Raw genomic sequence first — 20,308 nt, forward strand, 5'->3', positions numbered from 1 at the left:
AGAAAGCCTCCTCCTCCAGTGTCTCCTCCAGCTGCAGAACCTCCATGGACTCCAAGAGTAGCTCACAGAGCTACAACCGGACTGTGAATCTGTTCACGAGGGCCTTGGTCCACCAAGTAATGGACACGGTCTCTCTGGAGTCAGAGTTGCCCGAGGAGCCAGGGAGGGTGACACCCCTGGGTGAGATGATTGACGGCTGTCAGTCTGTCAGATGTTCCCCCTGCCCTACGCTCTTTGGTACCGGTGGGTGCCAGAGTAGCGTGAAGGCTAATAGCTCTTTAGCATCAGGGTCAGTTAGGATGTGTGCGTCACCGGCTGGGTCTGAGGGTGAGGCTGAGAAGATCCAGGCTGAGCCCAAAGGAAAGAGAGGGTGCGGATTCCTCAGATTCCTGCCTAAAATCAGCCAGCTTAAGGCCAGCTTCAAGGTAAACCAGGTTTTACTATACTATATACATTCCAGTCCATGTTTGACTTCTCTTTGTAAAGATTACGACTGTTAAATGTTATCTGTCATCTGTATACACAATCTCCACTTATACACAATATTTTAGGAGTTATGATATCTTACCAATTCAATTTATGACAGATAGGCCTATAATTGCCATGTTATTTTGTTTTGTAATACTTGCTTCTTTCACAGCGCTCCAAGAAGAGCAACAGGAAGGAGAGCCAGGCCCCAGAGGCAGCACAGGAGCAGGACGTTGAACACTGCATCTGTAAGTCCACTGATAGGAAGATCCTTCTGCTAAAGGGTTGATATGAGTTCAACTACATGAATCAGCTAATCAACAATATTACTATATTAAGTATCAATCCAATATTAGACAAAATGCCTGTTGAGGTTAATCTCTCTTTCTCTCCCTCTGTGTCTTTAGCGACCCTCTTCAGGAGGATGGTGTCAGGCCTTTGTAACCCCTTTAAGAAGACCCCCAAGAAGACCCAGAAGCCCATCTAAATGATTTAGTAAATGTGTTTGCATTGTCTTCAATCTATTGTATTCCTTGTCTTTTATTATTTCACAGTTGGATTTAATCATGCACATTAACAGTGTGCTTCATTGACACCAACATGACTTCCTTAGCATCCAGGCACAGGGCAGACACAGGACATAGTGAAAGGTTACCTTATTGACCCCGACCCTGCTAATCAGATCAAAATCAAGGCGTTACATCAGCTCACATCACAAACAACAACAACAAAATAAAGTGACAATAGAATAATAGAATAAAATGGACATCTGAAACATTATATAGAGTAAGAACAGTCCAGTATGATTCAACATCCCCCAGCCTGACTCTGATCATCAGTGAATGGAGTCAGAGGGGCTGGAGAGGGAGAGGGAAGGGAGAGGGTACGGGATGGGACAAAGGGGTAGGTGAGAGGTGTAAATGGGTCCAGACAGGGCAGGGGGAGGGGAGGGGGGCTGGTCCGGTAGCTGAGCAGGGCTGGAGGAGCTGGGGGGAGGAGAAGGAGAAGGAGGATGGAGTGGAGAGTCGTTGGTGCAGCTGAGGGGAAGGAGACAACGAGCCCCCGAGTCAAACCTGTTGAAGAACTGGTTCAACTCGTCGTCCTGTCCAGATCTCCAGCCACTTGCGGGTCGTTAGCCTGCTTATAGCCCGTGATTTTCCTCACGCTGCCCCACACCTCTCTTGTGTTGTTGTCCTGCAGGCTGTCCTCCAATTTCCGCCTGTAGGTGTCCCTGCTCTCCTTCAGCTTCTCCTTACGCTTCAGTTCTTCCTTGTCACCAGACCTGAAGGCTCTCCAAGGCTTGTTGTTGGGAAAACACTGCAACCTCCTAGTAGGTACGGCGTTCTCCACACAAAAGTTAATGTAGTCCGAGATGCAATGTGAAAGACCATCAATGTCCTTGTGACTCACAGAGAACTTCCCAGCCCATCTCAAAACATCCTGCAGAGCCTCAACAGTCAATTGTCTGTCTGTTTCCACTACCTGCTCCAGTCAACACATCTGTCTGTTTCCACTACTGACAACCCGCTCCAGTAACATGTCTGTCTGTTTTATCACTGAAAACCTGCTCATCTCAGACTAGCTGTTGACTTATTTAAGTTTAGATAAATACGGTGGTGCAAATGCTCCAGACTTAGAATGCTGAATACTGTGGTCTGACATGTGGAGTATAACCTGTGGGTTTAGTACTGACCATCCATGAGATGAACATTCTCTCTAAAATATCATTTGTAGTTTTAAACATGTCTGAAGTGCCAGTTTAGTCTTCGCGACAAATAATGATTCCAAGACATTGACTGAGACAAGAAGCCAAACCACTAGCAGCATGACTTGAACAACAGTGCTTCTAACGTTCAGGTAATTTTAGGTTTACTTGCGTCAATATACTCCCGCTCTACTCAGACTGAAAAAGCTTTTATCTCATTTCATTTTCACTTTTTCCGCTCAGTGACAAATCTGTCCCGTTATTGAAATTGTACTGTATATTTTGATGGGAAACTAAAAGAGTGGTTAGTGGATGAAATGATCGAGACCCAGGTAAATGACACGAGTGCACCTGTCCGGACCCGGTAAATGAGATTACGAGAGTGTTGCATAGAAAAAAAACCATATTTTACAATCTTCTTGGTGAAGTCATCTTTATCACTTGTATTTGTTAACACTAGATGTCAGCAAAGCACTGCACTTTGAGAGAAGAGTAAAGGAATACTCTTTGAATTCACTTATGTTTGTATTTATTAAATTCTATTATGCAAACTACATACATAAATCCAATTTCGGGGACAAAGCAAAACGCTCATAGAAAACACTAACAGTGGAAGAAAAAAAAAAATCCACACTGCAGAGACGATGAGCTCATCGGGTCACGTGACCTCATCCAGCTGGTTGCTGTGGTGGCGCTGCTCCTGTTGTGAGAAGGGAGACTCTCCAGTCGGCCGGGGGCATGGATTACACCAGGAGGACATAGCTAAACACCCATTTCCCAAATATATTTTAAAGATAATAACCTAATAATAGTAGATATCTCTCTTAAACATGGGGCAGTGTGGCATCAACTCATCAAAAACCGTACTGGTGTTCCTGAACCTCATTTTCTGGGTAAGTTAAAACGACCTCTGTGTTTGGGAATGCGCCACACATCCGACAACAACAATGATAATACGCAGCAGAATTGCTTCATCGCTAGCTAGCAGCGTCTAGCCTGCAATACAAACTGGGCCGCGTTTGGTTGTGACGAACAGGGTTGTAGCTAATATTGTTCGCCATCTAGGTAGTCGATCAATTCCAAGTTTTGTTGTCATGTTTGTCCTAGAGCTAGCTAGCTAGCTGTGTTTATGAAATGAGGACAATGTCACTGAGCATTTCATGGGTGTTTCATGGCGCTGGGCGTTGAGTCCCCTCTGAACTACTACTACTTAGCCACTGGTTTATCAATGACATTTCCCTTTAAACGACTAATAGTCCTAATAGTTTGGTCTTTAAGATGAGATGACTATGACTACATGCAGAATATAATGGTCGTGAGTTGACGTCCTCAATGTTCAAGCTGCCCATGTATGCCAGGAATCAGGATCAGAGAAAGCATTGGTTGCCCCAATGATGGTAGTTAGTCCCAGTCAGTGAGTGAATTTCTCAAGAATAAGCCTTCAACTTGGATCTTTCTGATTGTGATTTCTGATTGTTTGTGGTGCTTAGGCCTACTGTATATGATACCTGTTCTGAACTGGCAACCTATTACATTATTGATTTTTCACAATAAATAACTATTCTTTTTGGGTTTAATGCTGTTCTGTATTCCTTTGTCCATGTCATCTTTCACAGGCAGCAGCTGGGATTTTGTGCTATGTTGGAGCCTATGTGTTCATCACATATGATGACTATGACCACTTCTTTGAGGACATATACACCCTCATCCCTGCTGTGATCATAATTGCAGTAGGAGCCCTCCTTTTCATCATCGGTCTTATTGGGTGCTGTGCTACAATACGAGAGAGCCGCTGTGGACTTACAACGGTCAGTGAATGTTGCCTTATTGTCATCAACATTGAACCTTTGCTTAAAATAACCCTCAATAATCCTGTTTTCCACTAAGCTGAATATTATGCAGTTCAGACTGCATGTATCATGTTGGGAAGCCCCTGGTAAAGTTAATCCTTCCATCTTACATGTTTGGTTGATTTCTTGGAAATGGTAGAGATTGGACATCCCCGTCTGGGTCCCTTTTGTTGTCTGGTGTTTTAGTTCCCGAGTTTTAGTTTCGGTGTTGTCCATTTTGTCCTACAGTTTGTCATCATTCTTCTCCTGGTGTTCGTTACGGAAGTGGCTGTGGTGGTTCTTGGCTACATTTACAGAGCAAAGGTGAGTCAATATTGATCTAGGGTCAAGTTCACTCTCAATGGTTTTGTTTGATATAAGATAAGATATCATTCAGATTACAAACTTGAGAACCAAGTCGAGAACCAAATGTCAGCAGAATTTTTTCAACAAATTTTTCGGGGGATTTTTTTTTCTTCTCTGACATTAAAAGTGCTATCAAAAGTACTAGCTATAGTATTAATTTGAGAGGAAGGAATATAAAGTGGTAAGAGATCTAAGCACAGTGACATGTTTATTTCCAGGTTGAAGATGAGGTCAATCACTCCATCCAGAAAGTGTATGATAAGTACAATGGCACTAACACAGATGCCCCGAGCCGTGCCATTGACTATGTGCAGAGACAGGTGAGCGCATGGTATTGAGAAACACGTTTTCTATAACAGTTTCAATAAAGCTTTAATATAATTGGAAATATTAAAACTGTTACATAATTATATGATTTATTCAGTGTTGGAGTGTAACTACAGTGTTGGAGCAAATGGTACTGCAGCAACATCCAGATCTAGTTGAAATGACAAACATTGTCATGGTTTTGTCTTTCATCTCTGCAGCTCCACTGTTGTGGGATTCACAATTACTCTGACTGGAGGAATACACACTGGTTTAAGGAGTCTCGAAACAACAGTGTACCAGTGAGCTGCTGCAAACCCAATATCAGCAACTGCACAGGCTCCCTCGCCCGTCCCTGGGACCTCTACCAAGATGTAAGACATGGTCAAAAACATGCGTAACATACAAAAATTCTAATGTGGTCTGACCTCTCATAGTTGCTTGAGTTGCTTCTATCCTATAATGTATGTCTGTGTGTTTCCAGGGATGTGAAGTTCTTGTTGTGAAGAAGTTAAAGGAGATCATGATGTATGTCATCTGGGCTGCACTGACATTTGCTGCAATTCAGGTATAGAACAACTCTCTCCTCTGCAGAGGAACCTGAGCGAGCTTGAATACACCTGTGTCTTACCAGTACCTTTATTTTAAAAATATCACATGTCACCCCCTCCCTATATCATCCACCCCCTCTTCTGAGTCATAAAGTTATGGACAGTATGGATGGTGCGTGGGCCTTCTGCCTAGGCCCTTATTATGGCAAACTTTCCTGCCTCATTCAGGCAAGAGCCCAGAGGAGCAGGGAAGGCGCCCAGAGGGGACTCACTGTCATATTCTACCATGGCAGGGAAACTGTAGCATATCCAGGCATTCCTCGGAAAAAAGAAACAGCATAGTTCTAGGGCAAAATGGCGACCTAGGCAGTTTTTTTCCCCACATCAGCTTATCAGATACACTTGTTTAGGCTATGGCCCCCTACTAATTACATTTGTGTTTTTAATTATAATTTGGTTGTTAGCTGAAGGCTAGATGGTAATCTGATGCATTAGTATTAGAAATGTGTCTTTAGTGTTAAATTGTGTTCTTCAACTGTTTGCAGTTGAAGCTTTTGACTATCTTGGTGGGGGCTAAATTGCTCAATGTAATCAGATTCTCAAGGCTATGGGAGAGTGTTATGCCCCCCCCCCCCCTTTCATTTCATTTGAATACAATGAAAGGGCCATCTGCATGAGACAGGGCTGATCAAGCTCTGTCTGTCATCAGTTGCTTGATGTGCGATGTCTTGCAATAGCTAGACAGCCTATAGCCTAGTCAACATACAGGCTGATATCTCTTTCTCTGTTCATTAATTTGCTATTTATCAATTTAGCTGGTTGCTCTTGAAATGTTATCTTTGCATTTCTGCAACAGTAGATTCTCTTATGTTATGGGCTGATGAGGCAATGGATCACTGTGAAGTTTTATGTGCTAGTTTGCAGTAATTCTAGAGGCTTTTGACCCAGAGGCTTTCCTGTTTACTGCTGATGTAAGAGTGCTTTGTCCTCAGCCCTTCCTTGGATAGGGCTGGAGTGGATTTGATAGCCAGGTCAGAGCCTGGCAGATGTCCTCCTCAGGGAGCCATTTCTTGAAACATGGATGCATTTACAAGGATGTCTTTACGAGACAGTTTGTGATGTTTTACAGTATTTCTTATTTCCTTGTGTTCTTCTCACTTAGATGCTCGGGATGCTGTGTGCCTGTGTGGTTCTGTGCCGAAGGAGCCTTGACCCTGCCTATGAGCTACTCATCACAGGAGGAACATATGCATGAAAAGGACCACACACACACACACACACACACACACACACACACACCTGGGCTCAGGGCTCGGTCAGTGGGGGATGGTTCACTGGCTTGCCCAAGCTTAGCTTTCCTTTACTGTAAGGTGACAAGATGGTTCATACTGTACACTGGTGATGGGTGAGTTGGTGGAAGAAGAAAAAAAAAAAACGTTTAAATTGACATGCTTCGTAAGTTGGTGTTATATTTCCAACTTTTTTTCATATTTTTTTTTCATCAAAAAGCTACAAGCCAAATTCCTAAATGGCGATTTTTTTTCTTCATGTAATTTCATTCTTCAACTACTTATGTTTTAGCCCATGTTGTTTGAGGTAGACAAGGATGAGGCCACTGTGAGCGATGGACCTACTGTATGGAATATGTGGACTGAATACTTTCCTCATATGTCAGTTTGCACTATGTGTATGGCTTTTGGATATTTTATAAATATTTAAATCTATCATGTAAATACCTGAGTTAAAGATTCCCTATGTGTGTATGAGGTTGTGTTGTGCTACTGCTAATTCTTTGTGCCCGAAATCTCACCCCTCACCAGCACCACTCTGTTTCTCATAAGTAGTTGAACAAAAGACAGGATACAAATCAATGGCTCTGCATTGGCCTGGCAGGATTGTGCAGTAATTAGATCTCTTGAGCAAGAATTTGGGCATTTGATCCACCATAGTAGTCCATTTCAACAGGCTTATGTGGGGATAATCAAAATGCACTGTCATGTACTGAACTGTTCTACTTATTGTGTGGAGTTGAGCATACTGATGAGATATTGTTTTTAAAATGAAAAGAAAATTGATTTTGAGAATATGTAGCCATGTAGAGTAACATAAAACTCAGATGAATGTAAATAAACTGTTGGGAAACTTCAAAAAAAGAAATAAACTGGATAAATTCCATCCAAAAGATGTATGTATGTGTGACTGTTTCTTTTCATTCATGTGGCTATCTTTTTAAAACCTCCTGCACTGTGTTTCATTCCAGAATGGAATGGATCTGCAATGGTTATACCCTGCACACACTCAAGGGCAAGCCATGCCTCTCATGAATTCCTCAGACATTAGAGCTGTGGTTTTCTCCAGACAAAGCATGTTGACGTTCAAACACTGGTTGTCTCACTGCTTTTGTCATTTGCAGAGCAACTGAGTCATGTCCAACAACTCGTGTGGAAAAGTGTTAAAGTTCACGTCTTTCCCAGGGGGGAGGGTGGCTTTAAGTGACTTATGTGGCCCAGCATTAAGCAACTGAGTAAGATGATAGTAGTCGTCTCAATATTTAATCCTGTGGTACTGGGAAAAGACTTAGTCCTTAGTTCTTGGTCACAAGGTTGTCATTTGGCAGTCACTTGTCTGTAGCGGTGCAGTGAGATGATATAGTTAACACTTGTGGAGTCACTTGTGAACAGTTGAATGGTCATTATTTGACTCTCCTATTAAATGACTTCCGAGACACTGAGTTAGGCTGTTAGATGACGCATCACCAGCAGAGTAACCAGATGCCCCTGAACTAGACAGATAAGGCTACACTGTCATGCGGTTAGGAGGTTTGTGTGTGTGTGTGTGTGAGAGAGAGAGAGTCAGATCACAGTTGTCCACCTGTCAGTGAGCTCACCCTCTGGCCAAAAGAAATGTCAGTGGTTTAGACTAGGAGTGTCTCATTTATGAGATACCATTTTCAACTGTAGTTGAACTTCAGTAACTATTGAACGGTTCAGTAACAATGTATTTGTGATTCATGAAGAACTCAACATACATTTGCAATTCTATATTTAACTGGAAAGGTTTTGAAAATGTAGAAGAGGAAGTTGAGCTCCATGACAAGTGTCTGCAGTGGTTACATTGTGTTTGCAGGCCAAATGGTGATACAAGACATAGTGTATATAGTATATTTTAATTATAGAGATACATCATAGACTGTTATAGCCTACTCATGTGAAGGGCAACACTGCTGTCTCCAGCAGTCATTATCATAAGAGTACAGGTATAAACGTATTTAAATATGCATGTAAACAGATTCAAAGCGATGCCTTTCCTCTACATAAACATTTACTTGGGATAAAGCACAGTGGAATATGTATCCTAAAACTAAGCTATTAAAAGTATCACCCTACATTTATGAATAGCTCAAACACATAAGGTGATATTCAATACTAAAGCATATGAATAGCCTGGTAACTATGCTGTGTGTGAGAACACTTTCTGCTGCACCTGTCCTATGATCCCTCATCACAAATCTGTAGTGCCTATATTAGACTTGAGGGGAAAGTAAATTAAGTCAGTGGAGTGCATCTTGACAATAAATCAGTTAAAGGGATAGTTCACTCGAATTACAAAATCACATATTTGGTTCCTTAATTTGAGATGATTTGGGCATGAAATTTCAAACATGTTAACTTAGGGTCCATTGACTTGCATTGGGTTTTGGTTAAAAATGCTAACAATTAGCTGTTAGGCCCAGTTTAACAGTGTTCATAGAAGTTTGTCCTTGTCCATAGACTTATTTCAGGGTAAGGAACCACATATGTGAGTTTGTAATTTGGGTCTCTATATGCATGCAGATCCCTCACAAAAAGAAAATGAGCCAAAATTACCAAAAGCTTGAGCATCGAGGAAAATAGTATATAGTGCTTAAATTGTCAGAAAGGTCACTCAAAAACATATTTTAGGTGGGAGCTTGCTATGTGCACCACAGCACCACAGCCCAACTACCTGTTGTGTTTCAATCAGATGGGGTCATTCTGAGGCCAGGTAGGAGCCTGGGACCAGTCCAGACTGTTTGTTCCTCTCCACTGTCCACCAGCCATCCACACCTTGCTCAATAACCAGCACTGTCTCCCCTGCAGACATGGAGAGCTCATCTTCACCCTAGGGATGGACAGGGACAAGGTTAAGCTGTGGCCCAGAGATCATGTAGAAATTAGCACTGTCGTAGCTTCTTATGAACTGTTGCATTTATAATTTTAGGAAGCAAACAATTTCAAAATGTGACAAACACATTATTTTGTGGAGATGTTGAATGAGAGGCCTAATATGAAAAATAAGAGTGTCAGACAATTGTTACCTGAGCCACGTAGTCATACAGAACCTGGTACTCCTCCTTGAGCAGTGAAGTGTTTGGCTCTCCACACTGAAATCCAGGAATGGAGGCATACACTCCATCTGATGTGTCCGCTAAGGATAACACAGAAATGAACAGAAATGCAAACAGATTTAGTTCAGTTATTGGGTCAAGCCAAAGTTTGCAACCTTATTTCCCCAGTTTTCACTGAACTGACTAAATTAAAAAAGTAAGCCCCCTGTTTGCTGACATTGTGATAATGTAGACATACTATGGTAAAAACTACTTTTTCTTCAAGGGAGACTTGAACTGAAATCATTACATGGACTTGTATGCCCCCTGGTGGTGGTGCAAGTAGATGGAGTTAGACACCTGCATCACCTGGTATGGGCTGTTATGTTCCAATTTGATTGGAACAAATGACTTTTCTCTTTAACACTGACATACAACATTCTTATGAGAATAAGGAAATACACTGTTGTTGCCCTATGCTCCAGTAGCTAAAATGAATGAGTCCAGTAAGTCATTGCAATACAATACCATTAGGGGGTGCTAGTGGCAGTGAACCGTGGTTGTTGTTGTTTGTTTTAGAGCCACTAGAGCAGTTCCCTTGCAGAAGATTTGAAAACCTAAAAGCAGTGATGAGACACAAGTCATAAGAAAGTCAGAGGTGTCAAGGTATTTGTTAAGGGCCTAATGCTATCTACAGTACTGACAGAGTAGAGATACTGAGATACTGTGGGTGATTGGGGTCAGACAGAAATTAGTGGATCTAACCTTTTCATGACTCCTCCTACAAAGCGGGCACTGCCATTGCTGTCTGCTGAGAGCTCCCTCTGATAGTAATTCTCAAACACAATGGGTGCTGGGGAGAAACCAGTGGAATTCAGCAAAACAAACATACCTAGGACAATATGGGTCTCATGTAGAGCTGGCCGTATACATTCTTTCTAATATGTGATTGTACATTCTGACATATACTGTATCTTACTACGTAGCAATTTTGATAGGAAACAGTTAATATTTAAAAGTTCAAACCTGGAACATATGGTATACATCCAAATAAGGGTGGAAACAGTATAGGTGCCTACCTGGTGGACTGGAACCAGTGCGTTTCATCTCAACAAAGCAGTTGTTGTCTGCTGTGAGGTCACAGAGTTCTAGAGTTTTCCTCACATGCTCATAACACTGAAAGCACATTTTGTGTAGGGCTCAGTGGCACTACTAATCAGCTTTATCTAGTTTATCATACAGTTGATAAAGATTATATGTCTATGGTCTTATTGCTCTGTTTCACATTTATTAACTGAATGTACATTATGGATTACTGATATTGAAAGTATTCTACTATGGCATCAATTAATTACAGGTAACTTTATTTAGGCCAAAAAAAATTCTGCAAATTTCAGTACAAAAATAAAATGAGTGTGTAACAACCTTACAGTTCATTAGGACCTTAAAGTCCATCATACATAACTCACAATAGCAACATCCACAATAAAAACATGACGATTTATTTAAAAAACAAATACAAAAACCAATGGACAGACAAACTGGACCAACCTCATCATCGTTGACATTTTGCAGTGAAAAGTGGTTACAGTGCACCCACATGGCGTTCCTTAGGATGTTGATACGATCGCCCTCCTGCTGTTGAAACACCTGCAAAAAACAATACCCCCCCAGTGAATGATTCATATCCAAATGGCTGATTTATACCAAGTCTCCCCCGGCCTAGACTCACAACAAACTGTTCAGCTGGTCAGACGACACATATTTACATCATGTATGAAAGGTACATTTCTCATCATAATGTCTCAAAATGCAGTTTTATGAGATGGGAAATCAGGTTGACAGTTGAGAATGGTGTTAAGGTCTCATTGTACCTCACATGTGCTCTCCTGTGTGGTTTCCCATTCTTGGCGAATCTTGTCCAGCTGTTCAATATTTGTCATATATTGTTTCTCTGCAGACAAAGTTAAAAGGGTTATAATTCACAGCTCACCTGTAAAGTGAGATGTTTTTCACAGCTCACCTGTAAAGTGTTTACTTTGATTGCTCCTGTGTTGGAATGAAATGAAGGGTTATTAAATCCTTTGTCACAATAGAGGGAACAATATATTATATTTTGTTATATGTAATATAACAAAAATATGTTTTTGTTTGTTTTAAGATGACTTTTATTGGTTTTATACATTTATTTTAGACAGTGGGAAATCAAAGAGGAATACAGACCCGGGGATAGACAGAGAAGGGTGGGTCTTGAACCCACAACCTTCGGGGTTAGTGTAGTATTGTGCAGGACTACTATGCTAGCGGAGCTCACAGAGAAACCATGTATCTATTGCCTTTTCTAAGTACACTTGACAGCTTGCTATATTTAGCCCAGAACACAAATGAAAGAAATGGTCAAATCTTGCTCTATGGCTCTTTAGCAGCCCTGATTTTATACTAGTCATTTACCAGCAGCCATGTCTCTGCCTCCTTCACATGTAGTGCAGCCACACAGAACTGTTTTCATAGAAAATGACTTCAAGTCCATAGCACAATATTCACCTGAATCTCCTGCTGCCTCCCTGCACTGCTTGGCCTTGTTGTACAACTGAGATAGAACGAGAGAGATTATTGTCACTGACAGGAAAGAGTTGCATCAAACACAGTCCTGTGAATGCTGGAAATCCATCATAGATGGATGTCCGTTAGTTCTTTTTTGAAAGAGGAAACAGTATTCGGGAAATTAACACAGTTTCAACACTTCAGACCAAAGCTCTATAGCAACAAATCAAACCCATTTTTTTGTCTTGTTTAGTCATGCACTGTACACAACATAAGCTCAGAGGAAGCCGTACAGTAATAACCACTGCATGTGTTGGTCTTCCTGTAGGCCTCTTACACATTGTCTATCCCTTTACAAGACCGGTGGTGATTTACCCTCTCAGTATGCTTGGGAGTGGCTGTGGCCGTGCTGCTTATCCTCTCAGCAGCTTGCTCTGCCTCGTCCGCCTCTTTGCACCTCTGATCATAGGACCTTTTAGACTGGGAAGGACAGGAAATGTCAGGCACATCTATGACGTTTAACTGGCAGATATTGCATGTGTTTGAACTGACTGCAACACTGAACCACAAACAAACCGCCAAATGTTTGATGACATCTATCATATTGTTTTCCCATTACATGAAGTTGCTTCAAAATGGGGAACAGTGAGTGCAATAGAGAGAGCTGCAGCATGTGCATGCAGGGAGACACATTTGTAAAGGGCAGGATTTCCTGAGCAGAGAATTATGATGCTGCAGAGACGCTTCCTGTGCGAAATTAACTCTTCTTTGTTTTGTTTCTTTCTCTCACTCAGAGCTGACATTAACCATCATGGTCCAACTTTTCGTGACTTTTCGTGACACACTGTGAATATTTTGATATTTAGGTTTGTATATCTTTCTCAAACTCTACGTCAAACATACTATAAACTATAACTATATAGTGTATATATATATATATATATATATATATATACAACTATAAAGCTCCGCATTTATTCTCTTGTTTGGCGTGCATGCAAAGCCACTGTGGTGCACCCAGGCTGCAATACTTTCACATGCTGCTGAAGGGCGTTTCTAAGTAAAGCCCAGCTGCCAATGACACTTTCAAATAACTTCAATAGAACCTTTTACCTTTCTATTTAGGTTGAGGTGCAGCATAGAGGATTACCAATGTCATAACAAAAATACAGATGAGTAAATTAAGGTAGATGTTATTTGCTATGAATGTGAAGTGTGCTCACCTCCATTGTTTTCTTATACAAAGACACCTTTGTCTTCTGAACCTTCTCCATGATTCCCTCAAACTGTGTGAGAGAGGAAATACTGATTATACTGATTATAACTCATTATATACAGATTCATATTGTCACACTGTGATCTTATCTATGCACTGATGTATCACTCTCTGTCCTTTACAAAGTCTAGACACGTGTTCTTTGTTTCAATTGTCATTTTTTTCAACACATAACTTGCATAGTGAAGCCCAAGGGCTTAGGAGTCAGGGGGGACAGGGGTGACATGACATAACCCTAACCCATGATAAAAAGTGAAAAACTTTGAGAACATTTGAAACTATAAGCTTTCTCCTGGCTAGCCATTACTGTAGCTGCAGTGTCAGCTGTTATCTCGAGCACTTGCTAAGTTAGCTAACGTTGTTTACTTGAATATTAAATTGTTGTTTAATTGAATATATCCACATTCATATACATTTTCCACATTCATATACATTTTCAATAAAATGGGGGCATCCTAGAATATTGATGATTCACCACCAGGTGGGAGGATCTAACTTCCTATGAGCCTGGAAACATTATAGGGTGGTTATTGTGTCACAGTGGGCGCACCACTTCCTTCTCTGCCAGGTAGTAGTAATTTCCCTTTGTGGGTGAATGATAGAACACCTTTTTTCTCTGGTCTTTCTGTCGCTCCCTGAACTGTTCCATCCTCTTGACCTCCTCCTTCAACATCCCAGAGAGCTGGATATGGAGGTTCCCAATGTTTTCAATTTCTAGAAAACACAAAGAAACGCAACACTAAAAATATAAACTGAAGTGGATGATTAAAGAGAACTAAAGAATACAGATGGACAGCTTAAGAGTTATTCTACTTACGAGCTTTGAGCTGATCAAGGGATGCTCTCAAAGTGCTGGGAAAAAAGAACAAAACTGTGACATTACTTATTTCAAATGACTTTTACTAACCCTCTCTACCAAATTCCAAAGACAAAGTAAAACAAGAATGCACTTTAGTGTCCATGAATCTCAAGAGTAGAGCCACTCACCTGATCTCACAGAACCCCCCTGCTTTGCGTGCAATAGTCACCAACTCCTTGCCATATCTCTCTTCTGCTGACGCCCTATCCAGCAGACAGACCATTTCTTATATAACTCAAAAGGGTGGAACAACTTTATTTTATTCACAATTCAAGATTGGCTTTATTGCCACCAATTACCTCATCTTTAAGAGATCCTCCATGTCTTTGCACATGCGTCGGCCATCACAGAGTCTCTGTATAAGAGTCTCGTATCCAATGTTACTGATGAAATCCACTCCCTAGAACCATAACGTATCACACCATTACCTGACCATCCTTTTCCTCTATTCCCACATAGATAATGGTAAAATGGTAGAAAAGATTTCCTGGTATATTTAGTTTGACCCCCGTTTACACAATATCAGTGCAATGCAGAGTGCAATTCAATGCAAATGTAAATACACATTTTACCTCTTTACACATACCCATTACCGAGAATTTACTGATGACATGACTAGGTGTGAAGCAGGAAAATATTTAGTGGAATGCCCTGTGCCAGCTCAGTTTACACAGACAACAATACTGGTAAATTACCAGAAATGTGGAAACTCAAACTTGAACTTTCCATCCAGAAAGTTATCTTATCTCAAAGCAAATAAAATGCAAAGTTTGCATTTCAAAAAAAGATGTAACACATAGCAACTATTCATCTTTCAGCCTTTATTGATACTGTTTACTGATGCTGTGTGTATGGAAAAAGTGATGATTTTATGGTGCGGGTGGGGGTATTTCAACTTGAAAGTGAGTTTATAAATTAAACTTCATTGCACATGTATGCATAACAGTATGGTCTTGATGGGATTGGAAAAGCTATTGCTACATTACGTGACACCATACAGGTCTTTAGTGGAAGGTGTTTTTACATCGTACTACTCATACATACCACCCTTTTCCACAGGAAACAGATGAGTTATACATACTGTGGCTACTACAGCATAAATGTGACGTTTAACACTAAACTTAAACTGTCCGCAAAAGAAGATCATTGATAAAGATTGATAATGACACTGTGATGTTATAAAACATGCTAATTGTGCACATTTCATGTGCAGCAAAGGTTAGAAGGGGATTATTGTGCAGAGCTTGCCATGCAAATCAACCCAGAAGCTGCCTGTTGCTGTGTAGATTACAGTTCTGACAACGCATCACAGTCAGGAGATCAAAGAAAAGACAGATGAGCCTAGCCTGCTTTACAGGAAGTTCACATACATAGGAGCAGAGAAGAGGCTCACCACTGTGATTGAAAAAGCACAAACCCTGGCATGCAACATCTGTCAATGACGAACAGCGATGAAGAAATATAGGCAATTCTTTATCTGTGTACTGTTTCACATATTTTGAATGGTAACATTAGGCCATGCCAGGCTCTTCTAACCCCCACATATCAGGCCTTTTGTAACACGTATTTTGCTGTATCTAGTCTTCCTGTTGGTCTCTTGAGTACTGTTACTGGTGTGTGTACATCTATATGGAATGAAACCCCCGGCTCAATAAAGCTATTCCAAAAGATAATACAATAAGTAACACACCAGAAAACTAAAAACACATGTTTTAAGGTCATTATGTCATTAATTTACAGTCATTATGTCATGTTTTAAGGTCATTACGTTATGTTTTGCTTCTAAAGCACAGCACTAACCTATTGTGGAGGTATTCACTAGGAAGTGAGAATATTTAAAGATTAAAGACTAAAGATCTTGGTGTGCATGAAACTGATGAGGTAAGCCTCAAATAATACAGTGAATCTCTAAAAAAAAGAAAAAGAAAAAAAAAAAGAAAAACCTAAACCACATCTTCACCATAGATGCTCCACTCATGTTGAGCAAACTGTTAATCAACCAAGTAAAGTTAACTCACCCAAAATGCATCTTTGAATTCTAAAGTCATCTCCGAAGCGGCTCAAAGGTTCAGTAAAGTCGGTTGCTTTGGAAGCAGTGGAGTTCCTCCAGTTTGAATAATGGTCAAAGCCAGTGAGAATGATAATGCCGCACACAGGAAACCGCCAGGCTGAGAGCACTCTTGTGGTTCACTCGTTTGACTCAAATGAGGAAGAGCTATGGTGTGATGTCAGCTACCACAGAGCCTGTATCTAAGATAACACTGCTGCCAGGCATAGATGGGTATCAGAGACAAATTAGTGTGATATGTACTTCTCTAACACTTTCAACAGTAACACAAAAATAATTTATGGTTATAGATTCTCCATAGATGCTCCACTCATGTTGAGCAATTGTTTTCACAATGTCAGTATGGTACATTTCTGTAGAATTAATTTAACCTTCACGCAAATATCAGAATGTAACCTTTTCAACCTGGCGTTGGCTCATACCTGTGCGATCTATGTAGCTGTCATTGAAGCTAATAGAAAGCTGAATCAAAGGGAAACCATGTACAAGAACAAAATAACAAGCAACCCTTTCATAACATAATGGAAATATAAAAGTAAAACAATAGAGGAAAACCACTCAGACATTTATTGAACATAATAATAAAAAAAAGAGCAGTTACAATTCATCATGTGGTACGTGAAGCTGTCTTCCATAGTCTGTTACCTCACTATTCATGAAAATATCTAGATTTTTCAAAACTTCTGTCTCCGAGAGTCTCCCATCACCATCTTGATCCATCTCGCTGATGAGGTGACTAGCCTGTTGAAAACATGGGAGCAAAACAACAGAATAAGTCTAAACTCAAATCTATTTTCCACTTCAATTCACTCTAGCAAATGTATTTGTATGTAAATTCAACAGAATAGAACCACCCATTTCATGGCTCAAAATACTGTACTTCACAGGCAGGAAGACACCCTGAGGAGACATGTGTTGTAAATGGGATTTGGTCATGTGAAACTGCAGGTGTTAGGCTGCCCACCTCCTCTCGTGCAGAGCCATAGCTATTAGGGGCGACCCAACGGAGTTGCTCATCTCGATTCAACTTGCCATCCTTGTCCTGATCATAGAGGTCCTCAAAGCGCACAGTTTCTTCAATCTCCCACTGTGATGGGATATCTCCTTCTGTCAGTACACAAACACAAATTACTAAAGCATGGGAGCTAACTGGGCATTTACATATTGTGTTGCCACTCTACTATACAAAACATATAGACATCATTGATTCTGTTCACTGGCTTACCATTGGTTCGAATATCTCCAATGAATTCATTTAGACTGATGAACCCGTCTTTGTCTGTGTCATATTCACTCAACACATCTTCAATGGCAAAATCCTATAGCAGAAAACATGCAAAAGAATATTACATAATCAAATGTGTGTAGTCCTAGCGCTTGCTTTTCTCATCTTAAGTCAAATGGGGTTACACTATCTGATAACATGGAACTGTTACTGTGGTCTGAGAACTATCAACGCAGTCTAGAAACCACTGTCGGAGAGTGCACTCTCTTGTGCAAATCTTGTGAAAAGAACATTTCTTACAGCCATGTGATCCACTTCAGATGGGTGTGTAAAGGCAAGAAATTCCGTGAGGTTAAGGCCTGGTGTGCCATCCACATCAGCAAAGTCAAAGCGCTTCCTCTCCTTTATGTGGAGCTAATAAATATTCAAAGTAAAAGAAGACCACCATGAAGACCACCATGTACACCATATACACCATGTACAATTCATAATTGTTGTGCACAATTCCTGACATTTCTATGATGGTGCCACTAAGGTGATCATACAAATCTGAGAGACTCTTCCTCTGGATCCTCCAGGACGGCATTTTCATCGATATCGATGACCCGTTCATGAACAACCATGTTGTATTCTTCCCACGAAACAACACCATCTTGGTTAGTGTCAAATTCAGGAAAGCGCTCCCCTGCATCATCCAGTGCGTATTTCCTGTAGACATGTTGTATCCATAGTGTGATCTCCTCTGGGGATGCAGTAATTGCATTTAGAGTAGATTCAATGTATTTAGCTATTTAACTTCGGGATGCAATTTGATTAGACTATACAGCATAGTATTCATCAGTGGAGTGAATTTATAGTGTATTGTGTGTTAAATGTGTTAAAAGCCATTCAAGGCTGGAACAATATTTCACAGGGGATTCAAACTCACTAAATTACTAAATCAACATTCTTCGGACAACATGGTATCATTGCAAAACGTCCTTATACTATGTCTGGGCAATGTTCTAGTTTGACAAAATGATAGACGCCAAGATAAAAAAATAAAAAAACCTGATGGTTAGACAGTATTAGGCACTAACTTTGAGTGGTTAGCGTAAGGGTTAGGGTTTGGCATTAACTGTGAGTAGTTAGGGTTAAGGTTAGGAACATATTTGAAGTGGTTAGTGTAAAGAAAGTATTAGCAAACATTAGCACCAAGAATTAGCAACAAAACCGCCAAAATCACTTTTGTCAAAATTGTCCCAAAGCAGATGCAAACCTGCGAAGTTTGGGTTGCAAGTCTTGGTTCCATGATAATACGTCTTATAGTCTGACGAATAGGACAAGTGCTTGAACGTCGATATTTGCACGTGCAGGTTATGATACAGAACTCGCATACAGTACATCTAGCCTGTAGGTAGACTCATAGTGCTCAAGAAGGAATTCTAATATACCACTCTGGGTAGACCTATTTGATTCTTCCACTGAAAGCCAAATTAAATTAAAAAAAACTTTTACCTGATGTTAAATATCTGTCAGAATCTGTGTCTATCTTCTTCACAATTTCCATCACTCTTTTCTTTTGCTCAGCTGGACTGAGTTTCTTTATTTCATCTTTGTCCTATAAAACACGTGAAACATGACAAGAGATAATGCATATATTTGATATTATAAGGTAGAGAGGGAATGAAAATAATTTCAAATGATGATTAAAGATGAATTGAAAACCTCAGTTCCAAGAAGGACATCCATGTCATGCTCAGGGTTGTGCTGGTGACCCACATAATGATCTTCATGGAGGTGCTTGTGGGAGCTCTCTCCAAAGGCAAAGTGCATCACAAACAATGCAATGGTTAAAACCGGATATTTCATCTCTGTCGGGACACAAATAAAAAGCATAAGAAAACTTGTTTTTCATGACAGTATACATTTGATTACAATTTACAAAACACAGGCCTAGTATTGCTGAATTCTACCATAAATGATGGGCCTCTATACACACTTTTCAGAAATAGATGTCTGAAAATAGGTACTGAACCAAACACAATGCAGTACTTAAAAGAGTTTACAGTGTAACACAGTGGATAGTTCCAAAAGTGAAAACTCAAAGTCAAAGCTAATCAAGTACTGTACCCCTGAAATATCAACACTGAACCAAAGAATGTCACTGAAGGGCTATGGTGGTCAAATCAAAGATGCGATGAGTTTTGGTGATCAAATTCAGTACTTGACATTTTGCTGGCCTTGTTTCCCAGACACAGATTAAAACCAATCCGGGTTTAATCTGTGTCTTGGAAACCGACCTATAACCCCCCACGTCTGGTGCTCTCAAGCGCCTATGAAATCCGAAGATAATAGCGCCGGCTGGTGGTCGACGTTGAAATGCAGCTGGGCTACAAGCACATTCCTCACAAGAAAGTAACAATAGTTTAGCTACACCCAAGAGGATCATCTTTGGCTACATACAATAACTGGTAAATTACTGTCCCCATTTCGGCATTTGTCGCTGACAAAATTGAGGTCGGAGGACGAACTAAGTGTCTAGCCGGTCTAGCCAGTTAGAAAGACGACTGAACGACATGTCCGCTCATTACTAGGTATTTTAAATGAATTGTTCACTCCTGTTACCTCGTAAAGTTGACTTCATGATTTGAAAATAGCAGAAATGACGGCAGTCGCAGACAGACTTGACAACTTGTTTTTATCCCGCCCACTTACTTGGTTGCCATGGTCGCAATAGTTTGGTCGCACCCTATGACCCGAATGATATGGCATATGATTGGTTCA

General features: G+C 40.6%; 3 protein-coding genes across 3 annotated transcripts; 1 reads left to right on the forward strand and 2 right to left on the reverse strand.

Annotated features, from left to right (window-relative positions):
* The first annotated feature begins 2,881 nt into the window (after positions 1-2,881).
* tspan3a (tetraspanin 3a) lies at positions 2,882-7,413 on the forward strand. Its single transcript, XM_083667257.1, has 7 exons — positions 2,882-3,066; positions 3,790-3,981; positions 4,252-4,326; positions 4,587-4,688; positions 4,896-5,048; positions 5,159-5,242; positions 6,388-7,413. Exons 1-7 carry the CDS (start codon positions 3,004-3,006, stop codon positions 6,478-6,480), a joined length of 762 nt encoding a protein of 253 aa, XP_083523383.1. The 5' UTR covers positions 2,882-3,003; the 3' UTR covers positions 6,481-7,413.
* A 968-nt stretch (positions 7,414-8,381) lies between these two features.
* Positions 8,382-16,365, reverse strand: pstpip1a (proline-serine-threonine phosphatase interacting protein 1a). Its single transcript, XM_083667324.1, has 15 exons — positions 16,268-16,365; positions 14,549-14,649; positions 14,378-14,452; positions 14,208-14,242; positions 13,998-14,104; positions 13,338-13,400; positions 12,490-12,594; positions 12,115-12,160; positions 11,445-11,524; positions 11,122-11,220; positions 10,650-10,746; positions 10,336-10,423; positions 10,099-10,187; positions 9,562-9,671; positions 8,382-9,365 (listed from the first exon to the last, which is right to left on the reverse strand). Exons 1-15 carry the CDS (start codon positions 16,295-16,297, stop codon positions 9,234-9,236), a joined length of 1,257 nt encoding a protein of 418 aa, XP_083523450.1. The 5' UTR covers positions 16,298-16,365; the 3' UTR covers positions 8,382-9,233.
* Positions 16,366-16,914: 549 nt separating this feature from the next.
* rcn2 (reticulocalbin 2) lies at positions 16,915-20,230 on the reverse strand (the record flags this gene model as incomplete). The annotated part of the gene is made up of 8 exons (XM_083666673.1): positions 20,150-20,230; positions 19,250-19,395; positions 19,040-19,142; positions 18,088-18,284; positions 17,843-17,956; positions 17,543-17,636; positions 17,282-17,424; positions 16,915-17,058 (listed from the first exon to the last, which is right to left on the reverse strand). Exons 1-8 carry the CDS (start codon positions 20,166-20,168, stop codon positions 16,915-16,917), a joined length of 960 nt encoding a protein of 319 aa, XP_083522799.1. The 5' UTR covers positions 20,169-20,230.
* Positions 20,231-20,308: the final 78 nt, after the last annotated feature.

This window comes from Argentina silus (assembly GCF_951799395.1).
Source record: "Argentina silus genome assembly, chromosome: 3".
NCBI lineage: Eukaryota > Metazoa > Chordata > Actinopteri > Argentiniformes > Argentinidae > Argentina > Argentina silus.

What these genes read in the sequence shown, in the direction of transcription:
- tspan3a (XM_083667257.1), top strand. Translation starts at nt 3,004, where the DNA reads ATGGGGCAGTGTGGCATCAACTCATCAAAAACCGTACTGGTGTTCCTG. An exon ending in TCCTGAACCTCATTTTCTGG is followed by an intron (nt 3,067 to 3,789) that starts GTAAGTTAAAAC and finishes CATCTTTCACAG; the next exon opens with GCAGCAGCTGGGATTTTGTG. An exon ending in GCCGCTGTGGACTTACAACG is followed by an intron (nt 3,982 to 4,251) that starts GTCAGTGAATGT and finishes TTTGTCCTACAG; the next exon opens with TTTGTCATCATTCTTCTCCT.
- pstpip1a (XM_083667324.1), bottom strand. Translation starts at nt 16,297, where the DNA reads ATGACTTTAGAATTCAAAGATGCATTTTGG. An exon ending in CCTTGATCAGCTCAAAGCTC is followed by an intron (nt 14,105 to 14,207) that starts GTAAGTAGAATA and finishes TGTGTTTTCTAG; the next exon opens with AAATTGAAAACATTGGGAAC. An exon ending in TGTATGACTACGTGGCTCAG is followed by an intron (nt 9,366 to 9,561) that starts GTAACAATTGTC and finishes GTCCATCCCTAG; the next exon opens with GGTGAAGATGAGCTCTCCAT.